This window comes from Rhinoderma darwinii, chromosome 4 (genome assembly GCF_050947455.1).
Source record: "Rhinoderma darwinii isolate aRhiDar2 chromosome 4, aRhiDar2.hap1, whole genome shotgun sequence".
Classification (NCBI taxonomy): Eukaryota; Metazoa; Chordata; class Amphibia; order Anura; family Rhinodermatidae; genus Rhinoderma; species Rhinoderma darwinii.
The window spans coordinates 322,346,481-322,363,340 of NC_134690.1; the positions used below are offsets into that span (position 1 = coordinate 322,346,481).

Here is a 16,860-nt window from a genome sequence, read left to right on the forward strand (position 1 = left end):
CATTGTAATTAATTTGAGCTCGATGAAGCACTAAAGTTTACTATGGACTTAAAAGGTGTTGGTCCATTAGGACAAGGCCCCTTTTAATGCAACAGCTCCCCCGCTGGTGAACGAAACACTGAGGGTCCAGAAGTTGGAACTGCTGGAAGCTGCCAGCATGGCGCTGCAGAGTAAATGTAGTACTATATGGCGGCTAAAGTTAACCTTAAATTCCTGGGAGGTAGCAACTGGTGAGGGACGTTGGTATAAACCGAGAAAGTTTCACAATAGTGTCCGCATAATGGGCAAGTTTCATGCGGACACTACTTTTCAAAATTAAATTGGTCCAAGGATGTATTTTAAAATGCTGTAAATGGAGTTGACAGAATTTTTTGAAGACCAAATACACAGATGTCTCGGATTCCCTGATGGTTTTCGCTTTACAGGTCTATTGACATCCCGCCTTCACAGACTAAAATGCAATGTGCCAGACATATACTGTATATCTTTGTAAGTAAAGGTTAAGTTTAAGACACTTCAGAAACATTGCATTACCGAATGCTACACCGTACAACAGCTGGAATTATGTTCGCTGGCTACCTGCGGATTTCAATTTCCACTTAAAAGTGGCACTCACAGACTCAGCTTGACACTGCTTTATGCTTTTAGTTCTATCCACAAAAAAAACTAGCAGACAGAGTCCAGGACACTTTAGAAAAAAAGACTAATATTTTATTTATCAAACAGAATACTACTAATGATATAGACTAGTAAGTTTTCAAGGTGAAAAGACAAACAAAAGCTACTTACTAAATCAGCATTTTGTGCGCCCATGTAATCCAGGTAATCCAAAGGAAGCCCTTTTCGAAATTCAACATCATCTTCAGCAGCAATCTGCAAGGCTGCTGGAAGAAGCTGGAAAAGGGAAGTCATTACAAAGGGCACAGAGTGAGGAAATCCTATATAAAAAAAAAAAGATTAGAAAACACTTGACTTGTCAAAAAAAGGCTGTGTCACACTGTTTTCTGAAAGATTCAAATTGCCCACGACGTCCTTCCGATACCTTTAGCAGAATATACACAGTCCAGATATAACATTAGAACATCCTGCCTAACATTGTGTAGGTCCCCCTCATGCCGCCAAAACAGCTCTGATTCGTCAAGCCATGGACTCCACAAGACCTATTAAGGTGTCCTGTGGTATCTGGCACCAAGACGTTAGCAGCAGATCTTTTAAAGGAACAGTGTCATCACAAATAATTTTTTTATATGTTAAAGATGTTAGTGCTTTAATAAAAACGTTTATTTTCATTTGTGTGTTTGTGTTTTACTGTTTCTTATTTTTACACTTTTTTTCTTCCCTATGGGGGCTGCCATTTTTTGTTCCATTTCTGTGTGTGTCGATTAACGACACACACAGACATGGAGTACGGCAGCCACAGTCCCATAGGGACTGCGAACGGCTCCCGTCCCATTGACTGCCGTGTACGGCGTCTGTGTGGGAACTGCGCATGCGCCGCTCCCACACAGTCCTATTCGAAATTGGCGCCGTCCGGCGCCATTTTCCTGTGGACCGGAAGTCGCGGCCGGACAGTAATATTACTACTTCCGGTCGCGGCTTCCGGACTTGTGCACATGGAACAGCGGCAGCAAAGGGAGCGGACGGGCCGGAGGGAGCCGCGGCGGCAGGAGCAGGTAAGAGATTTCAATGTATGTTAGTGTTTGTGTGTGTTTACTACTGTATGTAAACCTACTACACTGTGGGTTACCTCAAAAAATGGCGACACACAGTGTAGGAGGTTAAACCTTTCAAACCCCTCGTTTATCCCGGCACTAGCCAGGATAAAGGAGGGGGGGATGCTGAGAGCTCACTAGAGCGAGGGCTTTTAACCCAATGTTGCAATGCTGCAATTTTGGGAACTAGCTCCATCTAGTGACCAAAAATGGGTAGTATTATAAATTAGAATTAATTTATAATATTTCCTGACTATTTCCTGACTCGTGAAAAAAATAAAAAAAATTTGAACCATGTTTAATCACCCACACACTAAATGTTTAATTTTTAAAAAAAAAACATGTTTTTCTGGCAACACATTCCCTTTAAGTCCTGTAAATTATGAGGTGGGGCCTCCATGGATGGGACTTCTTTTCCAGCACATCCCACAGAAGCTCGATCAGACGGAGATCTGGGGAATGTGGAAGCAAAGTCAACACCTTTAACTTTTTGTTATGTCCCTCAAACCATTCCTGAACCATTTTTGCAGTGCAGCAGGACGCATTATCCTGCTGTAGGGGCCACTGCCATTAGGGAACACCATTGCCATGAAGGGGTGTACTTGGGATGCAACAACGTTAAGGTAGGTGGTATGTGTCAAAGTAACATCAATATAAATGCCAGGACCCAAGGTTTCACAGCAGAACATTGCCCAGAGCATCATACATTCACCAGCTTGCCTTCGTCTCAGTGCATCCTGGTACCATCTCCTCCTCAGGTAAGCGACGTACATGTTTGTCAACATGATGTAAAAGAAAATATGTTATTCATCAGACCAGGCCACCTTCTATTGCTTGACGGTCCAGTTCTGATGCTCACCTGCCCATTGTAGGCACTCTCAGCATTGAGCAAGGATCAGCATGGGCAATCTTCCAAGTCTGCAGCAAGCTGTGATGCCCTAAGTGTTCTGACACCTTCCTAACTTAGCCAGCAATTTATGCTACAGCTTTTCTGTGAGATTGTACCAGGCGGGCTAGCCTTCACTCCCCACACACATCAATAAGCCTTGGGCACCTATGACCCCGTTACCAGTTCACCGATTATCCTTCCTTGGACCACTTTTGGTATGTACGAAGCACTGCATGCCGGGAACACCCCACAAGACCTGCCATTTAGGAGATGCTCTGACCCATTGTCTAGCCACCACAATTTAGCCCTTGTCAAAGTCAGAGCCTCACGTTTGCACATTAATTTCTTTTTCAAACACATCATATTCAAGAACGGACTGTTCACTTGCTGCCTAATATATCCAACCCAAAGACAGGTGCCATTGTACCAAGATAATCAATGTTATTCACTTCACCTGGCAGTGGTTTTTTTGTTATGCCTGGGCAGTGTATGTGCCGTTTAGGCCGGGCTCCCACAGGTCTGATAGGCTGCGTAAAAACTTTGCAGCGTATCTGACCTGGAACCCGTAGCACCTTTCGTCTGAAAAACCACACCACATTGTTGTGCGGTTTTTCAGATGGAATTTCTGCTGCAGAAAGCAGCGCTGGAAAAAACCCAAAACATTCATAATTACCCGCTCTTCTGCACGTAATCCGGCCTCCTAAGAGGACGTTGCAGGTCACTGCAGCCTGTGATTGGCTAAAACGGTCACATGAGATGAAACGTCATCCCAGGAAACCGGCCTGCAGCAAGGAGAGTTCTGGACAAGAATGATTTTTTTTTTTCTTTTTCCTGAATTGCAATTTTTGCAGCAGAATCGCAGCGATTCCGCCAAAAAGGTTGCAAAGCTTGGCTTTCTGTTGCGGGTTTTGCATCCCCATTGAATTCAATGAGGAAAATCAACGAAAATGCAGCATAAATGGACATGCTGTGGAATTAAATTCCGCACCGTAAGTCAATTTATTAATGTTTACGCTACGTTTTTTTCCCCCACAGTGAGGGCATGAGATCAACTTTACTGCTACTGTAAAAGCTGTGGAATTTCCGCACAGAATACCGGTTCGGAAATTATGCAGCATTTACGCTACGTGGGAACCCGGCCTATGGTAACCAAGTTAGTGATCAAAAAAAGCGTAGTCATAGTACGTTCTGGCCACTACTCTGATCACACCATGATCAAAATACAGGCAATTTATATAACAATTCTGTGTTTTGAAACCACTTTGGTGGTCATCAGTAATTTAGTGACCGGCCCATAGTGTTTCTACGTCGGTCACTAACAGGCTTTATTCCGATGCAATAGACTTTTTACGTCGCTGCATCGGAATACGTAAACAGAGCAGGGAGCGGTCAAATCTCCCTGCTCTCAGCTGCCAGAGGTAGCTGAGGGCTGGGGGCATCCCTGCTTGACCGGGTGAGATCGATATTAGTATCGATCTCACCCGTTTAACCCTTCATATGCGGTGCGCAATAGCGTGCACCGCATCTGAGTGGTTTTGGAGAGAGGGAGGGAGCTCCCTCTCATCCAACTGACACCTGGCGATAAGATCGCCGAGTGTCTGTGTCTCCGATGGCAGCCGGGGGCCTAATAAAGGCCCCCATGTCTGCCTGTCGTGAATGCCTGCTAGATCATGCCTCTGGCATGAACTAACAGATGCCTATCCGTTTTACACGGGCAGGCATAATACACTGCAATACAGAAGTATTGCAGTGTATTATAAATGTGATCGGATAATCGCATAGTGAAGTACCCTAGTGGGACTAGTAAAAAAGTTAAAAAAAAATGAAAAACCCAACTTCTCCCCCTTACAAACTGCTTTATTATTAAGAAAAAAAAAAGTTAAAAAGTTACACGTATTTGGTATCGCCGCGTCCGTAAAGACCCCGACTATAAAGTTATTACATCATTTAACCTGCACAGTGAACGTTGTTAAAAATAAAATAAAAAACATGCAAAAATTGCTGTTTTCTTTGAATCCAGACTTTAAAAAAAATGGGATAAAAAGTGATCAAAAAGTCACATCTACTCCAAAATTGTACCGATAAAAACTAAAAGTTTTTCTCTAGTATTATATTTGATATATCTGGGATGGTGCTGTACTTAACATCCTTGGAGTGTGAGTTTTTACTTTAACATGTCCATGAACCCACTTTTTCCCTTCTCAGTGTCTTGTAAAGTAATGTTTATATCTGCAGTAAAACTTTTTCCATGACGTGTTACCGGATAATGTCATTTCAATGGCTCCTCATAGGTTTTGTTTTTCTTTGTTGTCTTTCTATGCTTGATGTATTAGGGTATGTTCACACGAGGTCATTACGTCCGTAATTGACGGACGTATTTCGGCCGCAAGTCCTGGACCGAACACAGAGCAGGGAGCCGGACATCCTCTTTTGTGAGGATGATATTTCCTATGCATCGCCTGCACGGCGACATCTTTAGACTTCTCAATATATACCCACATATTGTATTTTGAACATTGTCAATATGATGTTCTTTCTGACCTCTGTCATGCATTGAGAATTTTGCTTACATGTATGTATTGTTTCTTTACTTAATAAAAAGAGACTTTGCAAAAAAAAAAAAAAATATATGGAGACACAGAAACGAATAATTTTGAAAAAAAAAAGTGTTTTTCACGGTGTAAAAGTAGTAAAACATACAAAAACTATATAAATTTGGTATCGTTGCAATCGCAACAACCCGCTGATTAAAGTTATTGTGTTATTTATACCACACGGTAAACGGCGTAAATTTAGTCATTAAGGTCTAAAATAGGCTGGTCATTAAGGGGTTAAATAGTCAAGAGAAGGGACACCCAGGAGAGTGGAATGTATCTTTAAAGAAATTGGACAATGTGGCAGCATATACTACTGGATTTATGAGTGCTCCATTGATGATCTACACGTCATCTTGATTATATTGATACATGCGATCTACTCATCAATTAAAGGAGGAGCGTCATTCTCACCTTGTCCAGCAGGTCGACCCAACTGTTACGCTGAAATGACGAAACCGTTATGTGTAAAGAGTGGGCATCAGGAAGGCAGTCCCCTTGGTGAATAAATCCTCTAGGAAAGTACAGAAGGTCTCCAGCTTCCAAAATGGTATCTAGAATGGGCTCCCCAAGGTCATGGTCATTGAAATTAACTGTTGGTAATAAATATAATTCACTATATGATTTTTAGACCAGGAAACAGAAAGAAAACAATGAAAATGTTAAACAGTCTGTTCATTTCTAGGGAATCATGGATAGAGAAGCCGAAAACTTATGTCAGCATGCACCGTTGAAATAATAAATTTTATACATATATTATTGCAGGATACGTCTAAGGCCCCATGCACACGACTGTAAAAACTCCCGTGGCCACGGGTACCTCCCCGTATGCTTACGGGAAGGTGCCTGTGCCGTTAAAGATAGAACATGTCCTATTTCAGGCCGTAATTACGGCACGGGCAGCCCATAGAAGTCTATGGGGCTCCCGTAATTACGGGTGACTACATGTGTGCACCCGTAATTACGGGAGCGCTGCTAGGCGACCTCAGTAAATAGTCACTGTCCAGGGTGCTGAAAGAGTTAAACGATCGGCAGTAACTGTTTCAGCACCCTGGACAGTGGCTACCGATCAGAATATAGATAAAGCTGTAAAAAAAATTACAAAAAAATAAAAAAAAAAGGACGTTCATACTTACCCAGAACTCCCTGCTTCTTCCTCCAGTCCAGCCTCCTGGGATGACGTTATAGCCCATGTGACCGCTGCAGCCAATCACAGGATGCAGCGGTTTCATGGACTGCCGCGTCATCCAGGGAGGTCGGACTGGATGTCAGGAGAGGAACGAGTCACCAAGACAACGGCTGGGTAAGTATGAATTTCTTTTACTTTTATTACGGAAAGGGCTGCCCCTTCTCTCTATCCTGCACTGATAGAGAGAAGGGGCTGCCGATTAGTGCAGTGCAATTTTTCAGCCAAAAACGTGCCCGTAAATACGGGTGCAATACAGGTCGAATACGTGTGACCAAGGACCCGTATTTACGCCAGTATTTACGGGTGGACAAAAATATGGTCGTGTGCATGAGGCCTAAATCTGCAAACTTTTCACAAGATTAACTACAAAATAAAACAATGAATTTTGTTCACAAAACTGCGTACAGTACAGGAAATTTGCAGCCATTTGTGCACATGCATGGAAAGCCTTCTCTGCAGTGTATCTGCTCTAACAGACATATATACATATAGATTATATACATGTCAAACTCTGTGAACAAGTGTTAATTCCAGTCCAAAAAAAGCTAGAAGTAATGTAAGAGAAAGATTAGTATTGCGGACTAACCCCACTAAATACCTGAAAATGAATCAGTCTACAAAGGCATCACACCATCAAAATATAGGATTCCCATATGCAGCCATATTACATGCTGATCAAATCATTCTCAAAAAATATTATATCATTATATAATGTTAGGTCATTTTTCAATAGTAAAATATACCATATGCAGTAAAATTGCATTAATCTGGCATGGTGCCTGAATTATCAGAGACGTAAATAAAAAATACTTGAGATTGTATGAGATTATAAAAAACAGCGCCACTCTTGTCCATGGGTTGTATCTGGTATTGCAGCCCAGCCCTATTTAAATATTTCTGAACACATTTACATAGTTTGTACGGTTTATAAATATGTAATACTCTACTTAGAATTTAACAGTCAAAATAGGAACATAACCAGTGGGATATCAAATAGTAAGGCCCATGCACACGAACGTGCTTCTGCGGTCGCAATTCCTCCGAAAATCCACGGGAGAATTGCGGCCTTATAAATTCCTATGGGGCCATGCACACGACCGTGGTTTTCCGGGCTCATTGAAAATAATGGCCGCGGCCATGTGCACGACCCGCGATTTGCGGGCGGCTCGTGGCTGTCACTCCGTGGCCAGCCGACCCGGAAATCACGGCCGTGCACATGGCTACGGTCGTGTGCATGAGGCCTAAAATTATTAAGTCAATGAACTGTAAATTTGATATCTTACTGTCTAACAATCAAAAACAATCTAACGGAGCAATCTACAATTGTATCACATTGTTGTGGACGGAAGAATAGAATGCTTTAATGGTACTTTTACACTGCCCGTCCTTGGCCGTGTAAACGAGCAGCGATCAATAAGACAGCTGGTTTTATCGCCGCTCGTTTGCTCCTTTCATAAGGCGCTAGTATGGGGACGAGCGCTCATTACTACGATCGCTCCTCCCCATACATTTCTTACTTCGGCAGCACATCACGTTGTTTACACAGGGAGATGTGATGCCGACAATGATAATATTTTCAGTATTTAAACCGATACAGCCAGCTGATGAACGAGCGAGTGCTCATTCATGGGCTGAGCGTTGCCCTGTTTACACAGGGCAATTATCGGGAACGAGCCTTCTGTGAGCACTCGTTTGCCCGATAATTGGCCGGTGTAAAAGGGCCTTAACTAGTACATTGCAAGATAAATGTCATCCACACAGCAAAACAGGCAGGTCCTTACCACTTGAGAATTGAGGGAGCATTTCTGAGGAATTCCTGTAATGAAGATTTGAAAGTTAAACACAGCATATTCACATCTGAAATCATTTGGAGATTTTGCCACAAAATCTGGTACATGCAGGAAACGTTTCCCTGCCAAGGACATCTCATACATCCTGACTAGGAGGCACTTCAGTAAGTCGAGGACAGATCGGATATGTCCTTGACACAAAAGGCACTAAGGGTATGTTCACACGCTGAGAGGCAGTTACGTGTGAAAAGACAGACTGTTAACAGCTGCCTCGTTTCACACGTAAAAGCTCCTCCTCGTAATTTACGAGGAGTCTGAGACGCTCGTAAACCTTGAGCCGTGCTTCATTGATTTCAATGAAGAAGAACGGCTCAAAGCTGTCAAACGACGACTCGTAAATAACAGGTCGTCTGCACAGTACGTCGGCAAACCCATTCAAATGAATGGGCAGATGTTTGCCGACGTATTGTAGCCATATTTTCAGACGTAAAACGAGGCATAATACGCCTCGTATACGTCTGAAATTTGGCCGTATGAACATACCCTAACTCAAGCTAGATCGCACCCAGAGCTGCGATCTAGGTCTTGTTTTGGATTTAAAACAAGACCTAGATTGCAGTTCTAGCTGTGATTTAGCCTAAATCAGGTTGAAGAGGGAGCTGCATCTACCTGCATCTCTCACTTCAGCATGTGGAGGAGAGGCAGAGCAGTGGGAGACATGATGGCAATGTCCAGGAAGTAGAGGAGAATATGTGATCCTCCTCCTGTCCCTTTATAGCTGTAGATGACCCCCAAGGGTAGGGGTAACATGAGGTGCAAAATGTTCAAAAACCCCTGGGAGCGGAAGGGTTAAAAGGGAATGTGTCATCAGAAAATTACCTATTGTTTAAATCAAGTTTTTATATTAAGCATATTTTTTAAGAAGTTATTGATATTTTTTTAATTTTCCATGTCACTCTCTCTAATAAAAAATAAAACGGACCTATTGCAGTTTTCACTCTGGCCACTGAGTCTCACAATATACTGACAATTTCTGTTCTGTAAAAATTACTTCTCAATCTCATTATCATCACAGGCAGGATATGAATGAAATGTAATATAAAAAACAAAAACACAGGATCCACCATTGACAATAGGTGATGGACAGCACCCCTCCCACCCTTACTGCACAGGAAACAGAGCAAGTTAGAACACTCTCCCATAGAAGACAATGGGTCATCACCAGACTATTGTGTCCTATGGTCCATGTGGTTGCAGTAAAGCATCGCTCTAAATGCTGTTAAAATAGCAGAGCTGCTCAGGCAAGATGGCTGCCCTAGAATCATGTGCAGAAAAAACGAATTTAAAAAAAATACACATTTCCTTTAATTGGATCAGGCACTGTGTAACCATTTTTTGGAGTACACGTGTTGGGCCTGCGACGTAAATTTTGGCAATGGGTTTTTTTTTGTGATCAATGCAGGTTTCTTTTTCTATGATTTTTATATACTTCATTTTTAGGCTTATAGTTAAAGAGGCTCTGCCACCACATTATAAGTGCCCTATCTCCTACATTAGATTTATGCAAATTACTTTCTTAATGCCCAACTGGTCGCTTTTTAACTTTTGACCAAGTGGGCGTTGTGAAGGGAAGTGTATGACTCTGACCAATCAGCATTATACACGTCTCTCTATTCATGTCCATTTGTACTCAGCACAGCGTGATCTTCCTGTGCTGTCACTTACACCCACATTAACTTTACTGAAGTGTCTTGAGAGTGAATAGACATTGCCTCCAGTCCTGACGCGATGTCTATTCACACTCCCGAAACTTCGGTAAAGTTTGTGTGGGACTTAATCACAGCACAGCGTGATCTCGCAAGATGAGGAACACCAGAGAAAGAGCTGCTGCTTGTTAGTGGCTCTCCACTCCAGAGCGGTTTTGAAGTGCACATGGTATAAATCTGCCTGTTCCACGCACAATAAATATGTTAGTCCTTTTGGTCTATCGCTTCAGCACTAACCTTGGATTGTAGACCCGCCAGTGTTTCTTGCCTTCTAGCTGAACCACAAAGGCTTCAATGTCATCATAATGTGGTGCAAACCCCTGAGTACCAGGAGGGGTTAGGTATCTGTGGGGGGGGGAGAGAGTAATCAATAAGTTTAGTGCCATTAAGAAATCTTGAATAATCATAAGAGTATGTTCACACGTAGTGTTTTCAGCCGTTTTCGGGCCGTAAACGTCCAAAAACGGCTGAAAAATCAGAAGCAGAACGCCTCTAAACATCTGCCCACTGATTTCAATGAGAAAAACTGTGTTTTGTTCCGACAGGGCGTTTTTTTACGCGCCCGTTTTTCAAAACGGCTGCGTAAAAAAAAAACGGCCTCGAAAAAGTACATGTTACTTCTTCAGCCGTTTTTGGAGCCGTTTTTCATAGACTATAGAAAAACAGCTCCAAAAACAGCAGTTAAAAACGCAGCAAAAAACGCGACTGATTAAAAAAAGTCTGAAAATCAGGAGCTGTTTTCCCTTGAAAACAGCTCAGTATTTTCAGAAATGTTTTCATTTATTTTGTGTGTGCACAAACCCTGTGTTTATAATCAAAGTAATTGCTAAAATCTGACACCATATCCACCGATGATCTGTAGAATCTAACTAACTATGAGCAAGGGAAAAACAAGGAAAGTCGATCCAGCGCTGTTGTTGTGATTTAAAAAGGAATCAGAGTTCCCATTTTTATTGTATCGAAAGATTAAAATAGAACAAATGAGGACGCAGTAGCACGGCAGTTTAGGGTCGGTAGTATGGAAGCCTATGCGTTTCGAACACTTTGTGTTCTTAGTCATGGCGATTAATAATAATAATAATAATAGCCTTGACGAAGAACACAGAAAGTGATCGAAACGCGTAGGCTTCCATACTACCAACCCTAAACTGCCTCGCTACTGCCTCCTCATTTGTTCTATTTTAATCTTTCGATACAATAAAAATGGGAATTCTGATTCCTTTTTAAAACACAACAGCACTGGATCGACTTTCCTTGTTTTTCCCGTCAACCTACCGCGGACAGTCACAGAGATCCGGGCGAAGTTGGAGTGCTGGACGCAGGTGACTGGTGACAGGTGAGCTGGGGGTTTCCTCCCCCTGTTCCTTTTTAACTATGAGCAACTCATCTAATTATTATTTTATATACTTGCACTACACAATAAAAATGAGAACATCCTGCTATCACTTTAGCAAAAAGATACTGCAGCAACTGAATAGAATAGCGTTACTATTTAGCAATAAATGCCCATATCCAAGTTTAAGGTGTAAATCCTCTTCATGATAAAAAAAAAAAAGTGAAGTTCTCTAAAAGCACACAGGAAGAGGGATGCTACATTGAATTGGAAGGCCTCGTGCACACGACTGTAGTGGTGTGCACAAGCCATGACTTGCGGCTAGGACGGCCGTGGAGTGTCACCCGCGGCCGCCCACAAATCACGGGCCGTGCACATTACCGTGTGCATTAATTTCAACGAGCCTGGACCGCAAGATGGAGCCGTAATAAGACATTTTCTGATCTTTTTGTGGTCCAGGCACCACGGGCGTGTGCATGGGCACATTTAAATGAATGGGGCCGCAATTCACCTGCAGATTTGCAGGTGAATTGCGGCCGCAAAAATACGTTCGTGTGCATAGGGCCTAAAGGTAACAACTAGAGCTAAAACAGGATACGTACGTGTTTGCACCAACCATGCTCCCAAAAAGTTCTTGTAGCACAGACAAAACATTCCACACTGTAAAGGAGAAGGTTTGAGGATTCAATAACCTCAGTGAACATCCGTTCTGAAAATACAAGGCAAAACACAGATCACAGTTACTCAACAACCAGATCTTTATGACAATTGAAAGTCTAAAGAGGATCATACATGGGTAAACGTCTCCTAAAAGCAGACTTTCAATGGGACATTTACCAGGCTCTTCAGGTTCCTACAATGATATCTCCCAGCAATACGTATGTGATGAATAGCAACGCAGTGACTGAAATATTAGAACATGTGTAATAGACATATGTGTGCAATTATTATTGGTTTACACGGTCATTTGCCAGTCTAAAGTGACACATAAAACCGTCGAGGACATGCTACACTGTAACACATACAAACTTCTATTTACTATTTTACAAAGAAGAAAGCAGATGGTTATAGACAAATCAAGAATTTAAGCGGCTCGGTCACACTGGTCATGGCTCTATTAAGAGCAGAAGTCACGACCATAATGCGAATAGAGACTAAACAGTGACAATTCCATTCATTTTTAACACTCCTTCGAAAATAAATCTGATTCCATAGAGAACACAAGGCACACAAGTGTCTGTCTTTTTATTTATTTTTTAGGAATGTTACACTGCGTTTAAATGAGCCTTTTTTTTTTTACCAGAAACTTTCCTATTCTTGGCCATGGGCTGTGTCTGGTATTGCAGCTTTTCCCCACTCCATTCAATGGAGAAATTGCAGAAACTAACCAGCAGGGCAGATTTTTTGATCCGCAGCATGTCAAATTATGCTGTGGAATTATTGCATACTTTCCTCATCGAGTTCAATGGGGAAATGAAACTCTGCAACAGCAAATTTTTGCTGCAGAAAAGCTTCCGATTTGCAGCAATAGTCGCAAGTAGAGAAAAAAAAATGCCAAAACATATTCCCTTTGGAGTTCCCATAGCGACGCCTCCCTCTTTCCCAGTCTGGTCTCAGTGTCGTCAGCCTCTTGGGACGACGTTTCACGTGATTAGCTGCAGTGGTCACATAGGAGAAAACGTCACCCCAGGAGGCCAACAACACGGATACCAGCCCTGGGAAGAGTGACGCGTCTCTTTGGAAGACAAGAGGGAGGCCAGTATGGACTTTATTTTTTTTTTTTATCCCCGCATCTGGTGTCCACAGCGGCAAATCTGGATGTAAGTCCACACCAAATCAATCACGATTTGGTGCAGACATTCGGATGGAATTTCCTGTGGTATCTGGGTCAGATTTGTGTGGCGTTATCCGCAGCAAACCCAACCAGTGTGAACTTACCCTTAATATGACCAATGATTTTGTTTATAAAAAGAAAAAATATATATAGTACAATTCACATTTTCAATATATTAAACTCATGATGTACTTTAAACTGCAAATTTAGTATTCTGGCAAGCCCAAAGCTTTTAGACACAGTTCTATGCAAAGAAATTGTTCATCCAGGGGTTCCATGTGAGACCCATAACCACTTACTGGAAATGAAAGTGATTGGCACTATGCCTCATTCCTTCGTTCTGTCACTATCAATTATTGGCACTGCTGGGAACTTATCAGACTGCAACAATATGCATTGTATATGGACGTCACAAGTAATAAGGTTGAGGAGTGACCATCAGGAATATGTCACCTACGCATGAGTGTCAATGGTATTCTCACCTTTTGTCCTTGTTTCCCATTAATGCCATATTTTTATACAAGTTCTGTATTTACCTTGTAGTAGTCCCATACAACTATGGGCAGGGCTCTGCCAGGGGGATTGTGAGTCTCTCGTACTCCATCAGTGTAACTGGTGACATCCAAGTTCACACCAAACTGCACATTGTCCTAGAAGTTACCAGGTAAAATACATCACATGAGCATTACACACAACAAAATCATCAAGTGTATCCTGTAAGGGTGGATTCACACACAGCAGATTTTGTTGCAGATATTTCTGCTATTGAAAATCAGTTCCATTCATTTGTTACTTTCAGAAACCCATGCACTTGCTGCAGAAACAACCTCATTCAGATGGAACTTATTTTCAGTCGAAGAAATATCTGCAACACAACTGATGTCCTATCCTCCGGATAGGTCATCAGTAGAAGATCGGTGCGTGTCGGACACCCGGACCCCACACCGATCCGCCACTCCAGCTGCCTCCGGGCACCAGACGATATTGCTGGAAGCAGATGGCTCCGTTCAAAGAATAGGGGCCGAGCTGCAGTACTGCTCCTATTCAAGTGAATAGAAGCAGAGCTGCAGTTCTGCCGAACAGCCGCTATGCAGTGTTCGGAGCCATCAGCTTCCGGCTCCAACTACTGCATACTGTTCAAAACATCCGGTGCCCGGAGGCAGCTGGAGTGGTGGATTGGTGGGGGTTCGGGTGCCGGACACGCACCGATCATATACGGATGACCTATCCGTTTGATAGGTCACCAGTTGCCAGAAAGTGGAAAACCTCTTTAAGGGTGCACTGACACGTGGCGTACCTGTATTTCCCCAGTAAACATATGCTGCAAAAACTTTGCACTGTTTGCCTATGGCAAAAATATTCTGCAACGCAAGAACTAGAGAAATATTTGAGTTGCAGAATATTTTTTCCCATAGGCATACATTGTAGTGTTACACTGCGGAAATACAATGCAAGGCCGCCACGTGTGAGTAAAACACCTTATACAGTCTTCCCCTCTACTTTCTCCACCAGATCTTTCTTCACAGTCCCACATACAGTAAAGTGGATACTTCTGCTGTTGCAATAGGATAGGTCAGCTAATGTGTTCTTGATGTGCCGCAAATCCACTAGCCCACTCGGGATTGTACAATTGTTTGCGCAATAAAATTACACCAAAAAAAGCCTACGAAATCCTAAGTAACATGCATATGATACATACAGTAATAAAACAAATATCGAGAATAAACCATACAGTAATCTAACATTTCTTTAAAAGGTGGATAGCTGGTAGAAAGAAAAGATTTAATACGTGATGTCCTAATCTGTAGAGCGCGGTGGTACCTTGACCCTGACAGAAGGAGACAGAACAGCTTGCTAGCTGGATCGGCCTTATCAGCCACAATCTGCTGTGCCCGCCTCAGGCTCCATGCCACATGTGCATCAGAAATCAACTGTAAGGCACATCCCACAATGCCCTCTGCAGTTCTGACAACCTTCTGCAAGACATCCCTCTCCTGTTTAGTCAAACTTGCAATTACAATTTGCACATTTTCTATTACACCATGATATAATGACAATAAGAATTGAGGGAATTATAGACAAATGTCTCGTGTTCTTCAGTATATGCCTCAGGGGGGTACAATAAAATTGCTAGACTGGTCAATTAAAAATCCCATGCCATAACTTTTTTCATGTAGGCTCCTAGACATATTCAATTTATATTAAACCCAAACACAAGGGAAAACTAGCTACTTCCACCCTCCCTGATGTCACTATAGAACTACACCTTTCCAACATCCGATGTTTTAAAAGTGAAGTGAATAGAACATTTACGCTAATTTGCGCCAAGGTGGGTGTTTATTGTTGATTGGGGGGGGGGGGGGATTTAGAATTGAATGGCAGTCCCTGAAACATAGCACAGTGTGCTGCACTGTTTATGGAACTCGGGAGCCACGGAACAGTACACCGTTCTTCTATGGGAGTTATGGAAACAGCGTAGCATGGCTGTTTCCGTACTACTGTCAATCTCATAATTCAGTAGCCGGTAAGTAACAAGACATGGATAGGTCAGTGGTAGGGGGGCCTCGTTTTAGAGATTGATGTGGATAAACACAGGATATTCTGTGGATATGCCACTAAATGTTCTAGATGGGAATACCCCTTTAAGTTTTAACTGTTGGAATGTCATTTGGGTAAAGTAGAAAATAAATTGGATGGCCACGTGGATTTAAAAATGGGGCTCTCTAATGACTTTTCCATAGCCTTCTGTAGAATGTCAGTGTTGATGGCCAAATCTACAGATGTTAACAACAACTTTACATACAGTCAAGAATTATCATTCTATGCTAACAGCACTCAAGGGCCTTTTACAAGGGCCAATATTCGGCCGGTGCAGCGAGCGCAGATCAACGAGTCATCGTTGATCGGCGCTCATCTGCTCCGGTCACACGGAGCTATGGATGGGGACGAGCGGTCGTTACTCCGATCACTTGTCCCCATACATTATGATCATGTCGGCAGCGTGTCTCCCTGTTTACACGGGGAGATATGCTGCCGATAATGATATTTAACTTTTTTTAAACGATACGATCAGCAGATGATCGAGTGTTTGCTTGTTCATCTGCTGATCGTTCCCCTGTTTACACAGGGCTATTATCGACTACGAGCATTCTATGAACGCTTGTCTGCATGATAATCTGCCAGTGTAAAACCCCCTTTAGCCAGCAACTTACTTCTCGCAGAATACGGTCAAACTCTGAAGTGGAAAAAAATCCATCGTAGTACTTGCAGTTGTGCCGCCTAATCAAAGCAGGTTTCTTTTCCCAAATACAGCTGTAAAAAATAAAAAAATAAAAAAAAGAACAAAACAATAAGGCCCCCAGCACATCTCACCAACCAAAAGGTGGTGACACCAACAATCTACTACACTAAAAGTATGTGAACACCTGACCATCACACTGGGATGACCAACAAGCTCATAATCAAAAACAGGGGAATTAATATAGAGTTGGGCCCGTTAAGCCAAGAGAGAATTTGTAAAAGTCAGACACTGATGTTGGATGAGAAGGTCTGGCTCGTAACCGTCCTTCTAATTCATCCCAAAGGTATTTGATGGGGTTGAGGTCTTAACTCACCCAACCCTGCATTAATGGACCTTGCTTCTTCCACAGGAGCAGTCATGCTGAAATAGGAAAAGACCTTCCCCAAAACGCTTGCCACAAAGTTGAAAGGATAAGTGATAAATATATGATTTGTGGGAGTCCAACCTCTGTG

General features: G+C 42.5%; 1 protein-coding gene across 1 annotated transcript in view; it reads right to left on the reverse strand.

The window, feature by feature from the left end:
• RIOX1 (ribosomal oxygenase 1) overlaps positions 1–16,860 on the reverse strand; it is a 32,811-nt gene that overhangs the window by 8,081 nt on the left and 7,870 nt on the right. Inside the window, exons 4-10 of the mRNA XM_075864423.1 lie at positions 16,320–16,419; positions 13,644–13,757; positions 11,876–11,982; positions 10,178–10,285; positions 8,166–8,200; positions 5,610–5,788; positions 790–894 (exon numbers count right to left, since the gene is read on the reverse strand). Of these exons, the coding sequence (XP_075720538.1) occupies positions 790–894; positions 5,610–5,788; positions 8,166–8,200; positions 10,178–10,285; positions 11,876–11,982; positions 13,644–13,757; positions 16,320–16,419 (748 nt within the window). The remainder of the gene's footprint in view (positions 1–789; positions 895–5,609; positions 5,789–8,165; positions 8,201–10,177; positions 10,286–11,875; positions 11,983–13,643; positions 13,758–16,319; positions 16,420–16,860) is intronic.